Source organism: Nicotiana sylvestris, chromosome 10, assembly GCF_000393655.2.
Source record: "Nicotiana sylvestris chromosome 10, ASM39365v2, whole genome shotgun sequence".
NCBI lineage: Eukaryota > Viridiplantae > Streptophyta > Magnoliopsida > Solanales > Solanaceae > Nicotiana > Nicotiana sylvestris.
In genome coordinates this window covers 54,560,887-54,576,708 of record NC_091066.1, presented here as the reverse complement: position 1 = coordinate 54,576,708, position 15,822 = coordinate 54,560,887, and the positions used below count along the sequence as shown (strand labels likewise).

At 38.6% G+C, this 15,822-nt stretch overlaps 1 protein-coding gene across 1 annotated transcript; it reads left to right on the top strand.

The window, feature by feature from the left end:
* The first annotated feature begins 341 nt into the window (after positions 1 to 341).
* Positions 342 to 962, top strand: LOC138879348 (uncharacterized). The gene has a single exon (XM_070158959.1). It carries the CDS (start codon positions 342 to 344, stop codon positions 960 to 962), a length of 621 nt encoding a protein of 206 aa, XP_070015060.1.
* The last annotated feature ends 14,860 nt before the right edge of the window (positions 963 to 15,822 follow it).

Here is a 15,822-nt window from a genome sequence, read left to right as displayed (position 1 = left end):
CAGTGCACTTCTTGCCAGTCAAGTCCACCGATACTGCAGAACAATATGCTCAGTTGTACATCAAGGAAGTAGTCAGACTTCACGGCACTCCAGTTTCTATTATCTCGGATTGAGGGGCTCAGTTCATAGCAAACTTTCGGACAAAATTTCATCAAGGTTTGGTTACTCAAGTAAATCTCAGTACGGCCTTCCATTCGTAGACTGATGGTCAGGCAGAGCAGACTATTCAGGTGCTTGAAGATATGTTGCAATCTTGTGTTCTAGCTTTCAAAGGTAGTTGAGATGACCATTTACCGCTTATTGAGTTTGCTTACAATAACAGCTTTCACGCTAGTATTTAGATGGCCCCATTTGAGGCATTGTATGGAAGGAGGTGTAGATCCCCGATTGGGTGGTTCGAGGTTGGTAAAGTAGAACTGTTAGGGCTAGATCTTTTGCATCATGCTATGGAAAACATTAAAGTCATTCAGGAGAGGATGAAAATTGCTCAAAGTCGTCAGAAATCCTATGCAGACGTGTGTCGAAGAAATTTGGAATTCCAAGTAGATGATTGGGTGTTCTTGAATGTATCTCCCATGAAGGGAGTCATACGATTCGGGAAGAAAGGGAAGTTAAGTCTGAGGTATGTCGGACCGTATAGAATCATTCAGAGGATCAGTCAGGTGGCATACAAGCTCAAGATGCCACCCGAGATGTTGTTGGTACATCCGGTCTTCCATGTGTCTATGTTGAAGAAGGTAGTGGGAGATCTGTCCGTTATTGTGCCAATTGAAGCTACTGAGGTTAATGAAGAACTATCTTATCAAGAAATTCCAGTTGCCATTCTTGATAGGCAAGTCCGGAAATTGAGAACTAAGGAAATTGCCTCTATAAAAATGTTATGGTGGAACCAACAGGTTGTGGAAGCCACTTGGGAAACTGAGGAAGAAATGAGAAAGAAGTACCCACATTTGTTTGAATAGTTTTGTAATAGCTTTCATGCATTTGGTTCCTGTAAACTCTTATCTTTTGATTTGATCTATGTTAAACTATTCCATTTTGACTATGTATATTGCCTATGCGGCCATGGTTGGTGTTGAACAAGTTATGTTATGTCCATGGAACATGTATATGCTGTTAGGATATGTATCTGGGGCCCTCTGACAGGTGGATAGTCCTAGTTACAAAGGAAACTCTGGCGAAGTTTTCGGAAATTTAAGAAGTTAGCCAAATTCGGGGCTGATGATATATTTCATAATGTGAAAAAGCTGAAGTTAAATAAGGATGACTAATGAATGAAACTTGATCCTTATTAGAGGACGAATGATCTTAAGCGGGGGAGAATGTAAAGCCCCAGAAAATTTTGCTTAGTAATTTAAGATTTCGCGGTGCCAAGGTAGGCCAAATATTTTATGTTGCGTGCAAATGAGGATTAAGGAGATTATGGATATCAATGGGATATTTTAATAAGTGTATAGGTCATAGTATAAGTGAATTGGTGTCTAAGGAGAGGCCTAAGTCTAAGCCAAGTTGGAAAATTTCATAAGAGATGAAAGTTGCAAATGAGTGCGCACAACACCTCACTTTGGACAATCATATCTCCAGTTATATAAGGATTTGTGTAATTCACAACCTATCAAATAAAAGGTCTTTGAGTCTAATTTCCAACTCTTCAAACCGTTTGTCATTCGGACACTCCTACCAAAATGTATTCCCAAATTACAAAAAGCAGCGCAGCATTTTACACTACCACGCCGCCCCATGCGGCGCGGCTGTGTAAATTATCAGAGCACCTCCAATTTCGTTTCTAAACACATTTTTCATTACCACGCCTCCCCATGCGGCGCGACTGGGCAAATATTGGGATTTTTGTTATAAAACAACCTCATTTCGTCAAATAGATTCAAGGGACCATTTCTTGAGCATAAATCAGATATTTTTAGAGTGAGAGAGTGCCCTAGAGTGAGAAAGTATCCCTCATCAATTCTTCTACAACTCTTGCTCAAATATTAAAGGATTAACAAGGAAAACCACACTAGGCCTTCATCCTTGAGGTAAGATTCTATACCCTAACCTTTAATTTCGAATCTAGCTAAAGATGGGTAATTATAAAGAATGTTTGTGGGTATTGGAGTTGTTATCTTGCTTGCATGTGTTGTCAAAGGTTGTAGAAACATTGTTGAGCTAAAGATGATAAAGTATGGGTTGTGGATTGATGAAATCCTCTATAAAAAGACCATAAAGATTTAACACACATATGGTGTTTGATAAAATGCTCGAATGAGATAGAATTATGAATATCTTCCTAATTTATGTTCAATTTTGTTATGTCTCGAAGTAGATTGGCATTGCTAGAATTTCCGGAATGTTGTAGTAACTTAAGGAAAATCTCTTTGAGATATGTACGGCTAACTTTAACTCTTGTAGAATCCCCTTGTTGTGACGAGCATACGATATGTGTAGCTTGTATGAAAATATGTGTATTGATTGTCTTAGTTAATTTCCACACCACCGTGTTATATGTGATTGTGAAAAGTGATTTGATGTGCCTACCTTACTATGTGCTAAGCTTGTAAAAGGCTGAGGATGACGATATGGGAGTATGTGTTAACGAATGAAAGAACGTTAATGTGTCCAAATGTGGGAATGTGTATAATGGCTAAAACCCTGCGTGGTAAGTAATGAAAGATGGTATTGTGAAATGACGTAAATGAATTGAACGATTACGACAACACCTTGTACAAGAATTACTGCTTGGTGAGATCTATGGTGTCTTGGGCCCAAATGTATGAATTGTAGATATGAACTTGTGCTTCCTTGAAATGATGATTCTTGTGATTAATATGCTTTGAACGTTGTTGGTTAAGTCTCACGATATAAGGGTGTAAGTAAATGGCAGCAAACCAAGTGTGTGTGTGTAAATGTGTTCATGTGGTAAGAGCTGTGTAACAAATGATGGAAAGAAATCGTAATTGATGCAATTAAAACAACTGTGGTAATATCATACGTGACTTGTCGCGGGCAATTATCATTGTGACTTAAATTGTATATGGGTTGTTGCATATGATGGAAATGGTATTGATGTTATAAAAATTCTTTGTGAATTATTGTTGTTGTCGTGTGAAATTTGATTGTCCGGTGGGATCGGGTTGCGCGTCGCAACACGAAGTTATAAGGTGTGGGTTGTGGTGATAAGGGTGGCCGAGGTAATAAGGGTGGAAAAGTGATCGAAATCACTATTGAAATGAAAATATGTGAAAGTTGTGAAACCATTGATGTGATGAAATAATGTTGAAAGGGGAAAAGGAGAGATTGTGGAACTTGTTTGGCTTTGGTTGTTCCTTTCATGTGCATTGGATTGTTGATTCTATTACTGTTTGTTACCTATGTATTTCTTGATTTTACTTGGGGTAAAGTTTGTTTATAAATACCAGTACAATTCAAATGTACTGACATCCCTTTTGCCGGGAGTGCTACATTTGTGTTATGATTGTAGGTGGTTCTATAGCAGGTACTCCAGTCGAACAATAGTAGCACGCCTTCACTTTCCGTTAGCTGTATTGGTGAGCCCCTTTTTCCTCTCGGGGCCTTGCGTGGCTCATGCCGCTTTTCCTCCCGGAAATCGTATTTTGGTATTTGCGTAAGGTATAGCCGGAGCCTTGTTACCGGTAAATATTTTAACACTCTTTTGTATCCCTAGAGGCTCCGTAGATAGGAATTATCAACATGAAAGAATTAGACAACCTTTACATCATGTTTCCATAGCCTTTTGTTGGGCATTTCATACTGTTCCACATCGTTCACATTACCACCGCAATCTTGAGCGGAGTCCGATCTCGACCCGATCGGCTAGGCCGACTCTCGGAGACATTACCAATATTCTATTCACACTTTCTAGTTTCAATCATCAATGCATAACCGCCATGTGTGTATGTCATGGTGTCCGATCACGGCCCGATCAGCTAGGCTGCCTTACCGAGGCATTACCATTTTCCATTATTCACCTCACTCCAATCTTTGGTTACACATGTATTAGTTTACCGGCACTTGGGGCCACAATTTTCACATTCCACAACTCACGTTTCACATTGTTCCCATTTTCAACATTAGGTTTGTAATTCAAGAGAGTATGGCACACAAGAGCAAATAAGGTTGTAGGCGTAGATGAAACTTCATGTAAATGGCACAACAATGCACTTCAATTTCAATCTATGGTCTAAGCATTTTGATACATGATTCATTGTCCTTGCATCTTTTCAAATTATCAAGAATAGCACGTTGATCAATTAGAGACACAGTTTCCATGCATATAAGGTTGCAACACCAAGTCAAGTGAAATAGCAATCAATACAACAATTCAATTTAATCTTACCATACTCACACAACCAACGATGAAGCTCAATTTCTAAAAGACGGGGTTTTAGCCATACATACCTGGTTTAAGCTTTCCTTAAGTTACTATGACGTTCCGCAAATTATAGCAATCCCAATCTACTTTGAGAAATAACAAAATTGAACACGAATTAGGAAGGTATTCATGGTTTCAGCTCATTTGAGCATTTTATCAAATACTAGTCGTGCATCTTGATTTCAAATCTCTTTTACGAGGTTTCCTTCATTCCCCAACCCAATCTTTACTTATTTATGTTCAACAATCTATTCACAAACCTAATTTGTACATGCATGTATACATAATAGTATTACACCCAAGAATCATACCTCAATACCCCATCTTATACCCCAAACTCAAAATTAAAGTCTAATGTATAGAATCTTATATCTTAGATGAAGAACTTGTTATTGGGTTCTTTGATTCTTGAAAATTGATGCAAGATTGGATGATTGAATGTTGGGTTCCTCTTTCCCTCTCTAAAATGCTCTCAACTCTCTCTAAAATCAGTAGAAAAATGACCCCAAATGAAGCTCCAAAAACTATATATTAAAATGGGGTTAGGTTATAAAAATAGGAAGATTTACCCTCCGAATGCGGGTCTGCGGTCGCATAATGGACCGCAGAATGGGTATGCTGGCCTCAAATGCGTCGCAAAACTTGGTTCCCAAAACTGGGCTACACTGGTCCAGTTTGCGACCAGATTTACGATCGCATATCGAGTATGCGGACCGCATAATGGGTTTTGCGATCGCATATCTGACACAGGATTGCATTTTTACAGCCTTTGGTAATTTGATCATAACTTTGAGTACGAATGTCCAAATGACGAACGGTTTGAAGTGTTGGAAAATAGACCCGTAGCAATTTCATATGATAGGTTGTTCATCGCATAAAACATTATACATATTTTGATATGCTCATTCAAAGTAGGGACTTGTGCGAACTCATTTGAAATCTTCGCCTATTATGAATTTTATTCCAATTTGACTTGGGCTTAGGCCTTTCCTTGGGCCCCAAGTTACTTACCACAAGACTTGTACACTTACTTACCAAGTCCAATTGATGTACACCATGTTAATAGCACATAAAATATTATAATAAGCCTACGTGGAACCACGAAATCCTAGGTTACTTAGCGAAATTTTCCGGGGCCTTACATTCTCCCCCCCCCTTAGGATCATTCATCCTCGAAAGAGGGTAGAGTCCGCCCTAAATGCTTAACTTAATATATATCCTTTATAGCCTACCTCAAGTACCAAAATTTTGACTAACTCCCAAATTTTTTCAGAAATTTCGGCAGAGTCTTCTTTGTAAATAGGCCTATCCACCTATCAGAGAACAACCAAAACCATCCTAGAAACACATCCACAACTCGAAGAAGTACTATAATGTATATATTAATAACAAGAACCTCAACATTACAAGCACCACATTATCACGATGATACGTGGACATGGACTGCACCTTTTAAATCATAACACCAATAAGGTACCTTTCAAATCAAAACTAATTGTTACACAATCGAGCGAACCTTTCCACGACACTTTTGGCCTTTAAGGTGGCCTCCTCGACTTACAGGATTTACCACAACCCATTCGCGAAAACAATCCCAACCTTCAAACTTATCTAAAGAGGATGACAACTAGATACATCGCATAAGCTAACAATGCAATAACTTCACGCTCAATAGTTTCCACCGGGATGATACACAAAAGGTTTCCAACTACCTTCTTAGACATAGACATATGAAAACACATAATACATGTAGAACAACGATGGTAAACATCATACTCATAACACGGCCTAATGCAAACTACACTTATGCAACCTTCATTATCAACTCACATAACATCTTCAGGGGAAAGTATTGAAAATAACCCCTTCACCTTTCTAAACTCTAAATCTCTACACGAACACCCATGCTAAACCTTTGATGACCTTCCACAATTACTCTAAGATGTGCTATCATAAACTGACGATAAAATTACCTATCAAATATATGGGATCACGCGGGGATACTTCCTCTTTGACATGTATGAAACTTCAATACCAAATAGATCTAATATAGTAAGGAGCAACAGAGTTCAAGATTGGGATGGAATTATTCAGGAATCCATTTATGCGCTGAGCAGAGTATTTCATGAGGTTACATACTGAGAGACACGAGGATTTCTATTAATGAGGCTGCCTTGGTTTAATCCAGGTGACTACATAAATTATCAGATAGATAAAGCATAGTGGTAACTAATATTCTTAGATAAGGTGGATACCATGTATGTGAACTTGAGATTTTTAAAGAGGTGATCAAGTAGGATGCACCAGTTGTGTCCCTGAGTATAAGGTAAGTAGTTGAGATCAAATGGTAAGACTCTTGCATCATGGGTGTGATTGAGGCCGCAAATGAAATACGTGGAATTTGATTTCACTCCTAACAATAAGCGACACAAGGACTTTATTCCACAAGCGCATGAGGATAGAAAAGAAGTCATCTACTTATGAGATTATCATAATACGAACAATCTAACCCTACCTAATGAGGTGGAATGCCAAAGGTAGAAAAATTCCCATACATGACAATGACGTTGTCAATACTCCTAGAAGCCGAGTGAGCGGAGAGCCACATAACCTTAACAAATACGACCCATTCATGACTTTTCTGAAAAGGAGACACACTTTGGTTTGAAATCATGGAAATTTAAGCTTGCACTTTAAGGCAAATCATTACTTTTGAAACCCATGAGACAAGCCCTTGTAGTCCTAGAGAATCGTCAACAATGGCAAGAAAGTATTTAAAATCATTACGAGCTGGTGTAGAATAAGGCCTTAAAGTGACCGTATGAATAATTATGAAAAGGTGAGAAGTCTTGGTGCACTTATAGGAGAAGAGTAACCTAAGTTATCTAGTCACATGGACAAGTAGAGCAGGTAGATGATTGTTTAAGAGAAAATCTCATAAGGAGTGCGAGCAATATCTTATTATCCTAACAAAAGGAGCATACCCCGACCCTTGATGCCATAAGGCATAAAATTATATTCACAAGGAGAGTTACTAGATGAAAATAGATAGTAAGGCGGCACAACTAAGAGCACCGCTTGGAATTGACAAGCTTAAACAGAGTTGAAGACATAAGAAGTCTATAGAAAAGGGGAAATTTTCCCACTCTCAGGGCGCTTGTAGAGTACATAAAAGTGAGGTTAATTAAATCAGATCATATAGTTAGATAACTAGTCGATACATTGAGATAATATTACATTGAATATTACGGGTAAACAACACATAATGCAAGACAAATTAAAAGAAAGTGAGAGAGCCTTATGGAAGTAACCTTTACATTGTAACCACTAGGAATGGTGGTAATATAAAGCGATTACGAGAAGCTACATTTTTGAAAGAAGATCATTATATATAGTCACATGATGTATAGCTCCAGAATTCAAAAATCCAATTATGTTTAGCAACTCTATTTCACAATGAAGAACTATAGCACACATCTACACAACCAACTATTACCAGCCAAATTGGGAGACACTATAAGACTTGACTGAGAGAAAAGTTTTGGCATATGAATGTGTTACTAGGTGTATTACTCCTTGGTCAACCCAAAACCAAAAGGCAAGAGTTAGACTGATAAGCAGATCGTTGGACTAGCACATGTGTAGATAATCCATTAACGAAAGGAGATTATTCAATCTTAGGAATTGCGGCATGCTATCAACCCTTGATGAACTTGAAGTGAGGTGGGAATCCAATGAGTTAGTGTAAAATGATCATGGAAGATTTGCAGATGTTCATAATGAGTTCCCCATGGGTTTGGACTTGAGGAATACCTAGATACTAATGAAATATAAAAAGACAAGAGAAACAAACGTTGTGCTACGATAAGATAACCTCCAAAGGTGTGCTTGGTCTTGATGGAGAGCCTAGTAAGGGTCCTTACGAGAAAGGAAGTGTTACAATGACACATAGAAGGATATGTTCTCTCATGGTTATCAAACAAGTGTTGGGAAACTAGCACAATGAATTCACTAACTAAAGAACACAATTAACACATGTTGTGGAGATGTAAAGAGAAAATAAACATTTGTTATAAGCTGGACATGCTTCTGTTATATTAACCCCCAACTGCAATATACGACCACGCCACGAGCAACCACAATACTAGGACAAAGTGAGCTACTTACTGCGAGATGTCCCAAGTGGACACGAAAGTTATACTAAGATGGCGACACAAGATCTTCCTATGACGGGGATATGAGGATCTCAATTTTTAGAGAGACTTTATGCACACGGTGAACATTTCGATTGACACGTACTCATGTGATAGATGTTAAGTTATGCTCTTATGTTATTAGCTAGTGAAAAGGTTTTATGATGATACTCGCAAGAGAGTAGATTGATTGTTCAAACCATATAAGCCATATACACAACTGAGTAAAAGAGTGACTCGAGAAGGATCACAACACTGGGATCCTTTACATGGAACTTGACACCACATAGGTAAACTTTACAATCGTGCATGCATAGGCACAAATGAGCAGACATTGTCCATAAAAAAGATTTTGTAAGAAATTCATCGGATATAGTCCCTTGATGAGAATTTAGGAAAGCAAGTCGGAAGTGCTAATTCTAGAGTCATAACTCCATTCAAGGACACAATTATAGAACTTAATTCCATGAGAATGTAAATAAGAGGATTTATAATAGAGTGGATTCACGAGTAGTGTGTCTCGTGAGTCGATACATTCAATGTTTTGTTATTCAACACCTTGTTAAGACCATGTTTATGAGAATTCATCAATAAGGATGTACACATGCAATAAGTAAAATTTTTGTGTTGTTCATAATGATGTACTAGGGAGTGACTTACTTGGTGACTTTAGGTTGATAGGTCAATAACTTAATCAATGCCCCTCGACTCCACATCCCTAACACACGTCGGTAACATACCAATATACTTCATTATTTGGTGGTGCAGTGAGATTAATAGAAATAAGGGCACTCCCCTCTTAGCGATAGGTTCTACCAATCCCTCCATAGCTCAATACATTCTCCTAACAAGTCCTTAGGCAATCCACTCGAACTCAATGGTGGGATCACAACCGTCTCATGACTTCAAATTCGTGGATTATGGTATCATGATTAGTCATTTTGAGAGTAAGGCTTGGAGAGAAAACTAACTCCCTAACTTGAGCTCTATCACACGATTGGAGTATCAAGGAAGGGTGGAATTCCTAAAAGTCCGAATAGCCTCCAACTTATAGATGTGGTCGACTACACACCGATAAGAAGGACTTTACTAGACACGGCTCCGAGACATCCTAAGACACTTTAAAATCTTAGGCTCTGATACCAAGTTTGTCACACCCCAAAAACCGAGTAGCATGGCCGGCGCTCAACCGAGTAAACCCGACTGAGCAAGCCTGCTAGGTTTCATTCTACCCAAACTAATTCACGAACAAGTAGGAGATGGACTCCATTAATCATACTTAGTAAGTATTTCATTATAAACTTCAATTTCATTTCCATTAGCTGCTTAAATCATAATTATCAAAATATTACAAGTTTTATAAATCTTCGCCAAACATCAATATTTCTACTTTAATTCCAATACCCGATACTACCCACAACCTGTCTACAGAGCCACTAAACACAACTGAAAAGTAATGTAATATGGAAATGCCAGTAACAAGGCTCCAGCTATACCTCAAATATAAAGTACATTATGAATAGATGAAACAGGACCCAAAAACGAAGTGGGGCTCACCAAGTCAGCTGAAAGGATGATGTGGCACTAGCTGCGACCAACACTGCCTGCTATAGAAACACCTACATCCATTAAAGATGTAGCGCCCCCGGCAAAGGGAAGTTAGTGCCATCGAATAGCACTAGTATATATAACTAAACATCATCTACTTAGAAAGAACTTTCATACAAGAAGAAGAAATCACAAGTATAACTCAAAACTTTAAACAATCACTATATTATCAACATGAAAGAATTACATAAAACTTCACATCATGTTTCCATAGCCTTTAGTTGGGCATTTCATACTGTTCCACATCATTCACATTACCACCGCTATCTTGAGCGGAGTCCGATCTCGACCCGATTGTCTAGGCCGTCTTCCGGAGACGTCACCAATATTCTATTCACACTTTCCAGTTTCAATCATCAATGCATAACTGCCATGTGTATATGTCATGGCATACGATTACGGCCCGATCGGCTAGGCCGCCTTACTGAGGCGTTACCATTTTCCATTATTCACCTCAGTCCAATCTTTGGTTACACATGTATTAGTTTACCGGCACTTGGGGCCACAATTTTCACATTCCACAATTCAGATTTCACATTGTTCCCATTTTCAACATTAAGTTTGTAATTCAAGAGAGTATGGCACACAATAGCAAATAAGGTTGTAGGCGTAGATGAAACATCATGTAAATGGCACAACAATGCACTTCAATTTCAATCTAAGTTCTAAGCATTTCGATACATGATTCATAGTCCTTGCACATTTTCAAATTATCAAGAATAGCACGTTGATCAATTTGAGATACAGTTTCCATGCATATAAGGTTGCAACACCAAGTCAAGTGAAATAGCAATTAATACAACAATTCAATTTAATCTTACCGTACTCACACAACCAACGATGAAGCTCAATTTCTAAAAGACGGGGTTTTAGCCATACATACCTTGTTTAAGCTTTCCTTAAGTTACTAAAACATTCCAGAAATTGTAGCAATCCCAATCTACTTTGAGACATAGCAAAATTGAACACGAATTAGTAAGGTATTCATGGTTTCAACTTGTTTGGGCATTTTATCAAATACTAGTCGTGCATCTTGATTTCAAATCTCTTTTACGAGGTTTCCTTCATTCCCCAACCCAATCTTTACTTATTTATGTTCAACAATCTTTTCACAAACCTAATTTGTACATGCTTGTATAATAATAGTATTACACCTAAGAATCATACCTCAATACCCTATCTTATACCCCAAACTCAAAATTAAAGTCTAATGTATAGAATCTTACCTCTTAGATGAAGAACTTGTGATTGGGTTTTTTGATTCTTGAAAATTGGTGCAAGATTTGATGATTGAATGTTGGGTTCCTCCTTCTCTCTATAAAGTGATCTCAACTCTCTCTAAAATCAGTAGAAAAATGACCCCAAATGAAGCCCCAAAGACTATATATTAAAATGGGGTTGGGTTATAAAATAAGAAGATTTACCCTCTGAATGCGGGTCTGCGGTCGCATAATGGACTGCAAAATGGGTATGCTGGCCGCAAATGCATCACAAAACTAGGTGCCCAAAACTGGGCTACACTGGTCCAGTTTGCGACCAGATTTGCCATCACATATCGAGTATGTAGACCGCAAAATGGGTTTTACGATCGCATATCTAACACAGGATTGCATTTTTCTAGCCTTTGGTAATTTGATCATAACTTTGAGTAGGAATGTCCAAATGACAAATGGTTTGAAGCTTTGGAGACTAGACCCGTAGCAATTTCATATGATAGGTTGTTCATCACATAAAACCTTATACATATTTTGATATACTCGTTCAAAGTAGGGACTTGTGCGAACTCATTTGAAATCTTAGCCTATTATGAATTGTTTTCCAATTTGACTTAGGTTTAGGCCTTTCCTTGGGCCCCAAATTACTTACCACAAGACTTGTACACTTTAACAAGTCCAATTTATGTCCACCATGTTAATAGAACATAAAATATTATAATAAGCCTACGTGGCACCACGAAATCCTAGGTTACTTAGCGAAATTTTTCCGGGGCCTTACAATTGGGTAGATAACATGCCTATAAGGTCCATTTCAATTCAAATGTGTTTGTTGGATAATATGCCTATAGGATCTGCTTTGCTTTCAATGAATTCCGCTTGCTTTATTTTATATAATTAGACATCATGCCTATAATATCAAGATCAACTTTTAATATATAGATACCATGCCTATATGATTTAAAAACAACTGTAACAGAAATTGTGCCTATAGGGGTGTCGCTTTGGTCAAATAAATTCAGCGTGCTTCACGTTATGTTCAACTAGAAATCATGCCTGTAGGATCTAAAATAGTTTAGTCAGACCTAAAATCAGTTTAAGTTTAACTCATGTTAGTAGATTCTGAATTGGTTTAATTAACTAATTTGTTCATCTCATTAATAAGTTCGTCAACACTGCGTTAAATAATATTGCTAGAAAGCATGCCTATAGGATCCCAAGTTGTGCGTCTAAAAATTACCTAGTGTTTTACTGTATTCCTAATCAATGATAGATACCATGCTCATAGGACATCAATATTATACGCCTAGGAAAGCCTATAGGACGATTAAAAATCCTGCAACTGTAAAACTATGCTCTGTTATCTATGACTGCCCATATTCAACAGGTCTATAATCAGTATGCAAGACAAGTAGGTCTTTGACACTTTGATCAAAATTCAGTACTGTATACTCTCTGCTTACCTAGATATCATGTTCTAAGGTCTTCTCTTAAATACCTAAAACTGTTATTTGAGACGTGCACTTACTTGTTCTATTTGTGGAAGTAAATGTGAGCCTTTAATTATTCTCCTTAATGCAGTTTTAACTTTTTTGATTGACACCTAGATTTTTTTCCCTTTAAGCACCTTAGGATGGTCTAGAGCTCCCTAAATTAGAGGTCCTAAATACCTCCAGGGCCACAAGGAAGGGATGGGTAGTGCACGCAAAGGATATCTTTCAAGGTTGCTAGAACGCTTTAGGCTATGACCAAGGGGAGGGAATTGGGTAGTAAGGATATGATGACTACGCGCTAATGTCACATGTAGCCCCTCATTGATGAGTGATTATCGGGCATTGTGTCGGTATGATCCTATCGTCTTAACAACCTAGGACCCCTCTTTCCTAACTCCTGTTGTTTAAATGAATTTAGCTTTCTTTACATATGTGCAAATTGTTCAAACCCTTTTCCCTTATTTTCATTACTTGAATCACACATGTACTCCGAATGTCAAAAACATGCCTTTATTTGCAAATATGTGTTAAAATTATTTATTTGTTAAAATGACTAATTCACATAGTTTAGGTTCACTTGGGACCCACTATTGTGGACCACGAGGGGTGCCTAACACCTTCCCCTCTAGGTTATTTCGAGCCCTTACCCTAATCTCTAGTAATGCAAACTAGTTACGTGAGTTAATTGATTAGGGTTCCCTAACACGCCATAATCTGTTAGGTGGCAACTCTTGATGAGTGTTTGCGCTCTTCCTGTATATCACCCTTTAAATTCGAAAAGGCGTATTTGCGGTAAAACTAGTCGATCAGCGGTGCATTCGACAGTTCTGTGCCTTTCCCCCTCAAGTTGTCCGCTTGAGGGTCCCTGTCTAGACCACTATAGCAGCCTTACTCTGGTTAATTGTAATGCATCATGGTTAAACCTAGCCGGGTTAATGTGTTGTCTGCATAATAACCCTTTAAGACAAGCCTTTACCAAAATTCCATCGGGTTTTCCATAATCCCAACGGGCGTAACCACGATTATATAATTTGGAGAAATAAGTGCCAATATGCTAATCATTACTGTATAAATAGACGAACCTGGAGGGGGAAAGGGCCTAACTCTCTTTGTTTTGCAGAAAATGAGGCACGAGGTCCCCAGATTCGGTATGGTTAGCAACTCTCACGTTTGCAAGATTGGTGGAGGGATCTTCCTTCATGTGACTAAAACCATGTGAAACGAGTCTTAGGAAACTAGCCTACTCTGCTGGACCTTCAGTCCAACAAAATGCTGATCGAGGCTGCAACTATGTTTTGGGACAAGGAAAGGGTTGTGTTCTGTTTGGGGAACATAGAAATGACACGCCTTCTAGAAGAGATAAGAGTATTTACTGGGTTACCTTGGGATAGTCCTAATTTGTTGGCACCTGGAAAACGCACTGCTAGGGGCTTTCTAAAGATGATAGGGCTGAAGAAAAATGACAACCTGAAATGTCTAAAGGACTCCTACATACATTTTGAGTTCCCTTATGAAAGATACGGTCACAACAACTCCTATCATATTTTTGATGATGAGTTATCAATCACTTATTTAGGTTGGATTCATCATAGGGTCTTCATGTTTATTATGTGTTTCTTGGGCATGCTGGTATTCCCAATCCAAGGGGATATGATCCATACTAGACTGGTCATGGTGACCAAAACTCTGATGGACGGGATAGAGGGGGAGACATACACTATCATCCTATGATCATTGTAGACATGTACCGGGATTTAGAGAAATGTCAAAAGGGGTTCAGGTTCTTCGAGGGTAGCAACTTGCTGCTACAGGTCTGAATGTTAGACCATCTCCAAAAAGGACAATACCATTAAGAATTTCCGCAAAGGCTGTGGAATGATCACATATCGTTCCATAAACCCAAATGAATGAACTACATTCCAGACATGTTTGCTCAACTAGAGGTTGCTGTGGGATGGGTAAAATTTTTGAAAATTTGACCGAGGATCAAGTCCAGTGGATGTTCGAGTGGTTCCCTACCGATGAATTCATCATCAGATCCAGAGATTTTCCACACTTGGTGTTGATCGGGTTGAGGGGCATGTACCCTTATGCTCCTCTCAGGGTTATAAGACAAGAAGGCAGGAGACAAATCATACCACGGGTCGCCAAAATGTGTCACTTAAGAGTCAATTTCCAAGGTGACTCCATCCCATATAAGAATGAAGCGCAACAAATGTTGACCTTAAAGATTATTGTGTAGAAGGATACTATTGAACTAGACCGATATCACGTAGGCCACTCATAACTTTACCCTTCGTGGTTGGAGGACAACATAATTGGGGTAGTTGAGCCAAGGGCTGGGCCAGGAAATTGGGTTATAGACGAGGTTGCTGAGGTAGAGGTGAAGTACAACACGCTGCGAAAAAGAGTTCGAGAGTCTGAAGTCGAGTATATGGCACTGCACAAGGCTGACATGGAGATGATTAGCGAATGGAAAGAAAGAGGCGTTAAATCCAGCGAGAGGCTGGAATACCTGGAGTACAGTTTAATGGAGTTGGAAGGGAAGAAGAGAAAAAGGGTCACTAACTGCCAAAACACTAAAGGAAACGAATGAGGGCATCTTGCAAGGGCATTCCTGCTGCTGAATCTGCGCGAGCTGGCAAAGTTGATCAACAAAACCATCCAGTCTGGAGAGGGTCCTTCTGAGACCAAGTAGATTAGATTTATTTCTTTCCTTTCAAATGTAATAAGGTCAAGAGCCATTAGTGAGATTATCTTATTTAGTTTCATTTTGGTTGGTTTACCTTTACATTAATGAAATGTGGCAATCATTGGCACTAAATTTCTCCAAATTTGTTTGTCACTAGGCCTACCTCGGGCACAGCGAGGCTCCCAAATTACGACACAAATTTACATTCCCGCAACATGTATTTAAATATTGCAAA

Coding starts and splice junctions, on each gene's coding strand:
- LOC138879348 (XM_070158959.1), top strand. CDS start 342: ATGGCCCCATTTGAGGCATTGTATGGAAGGAGGTGTAGATCCCCGATT.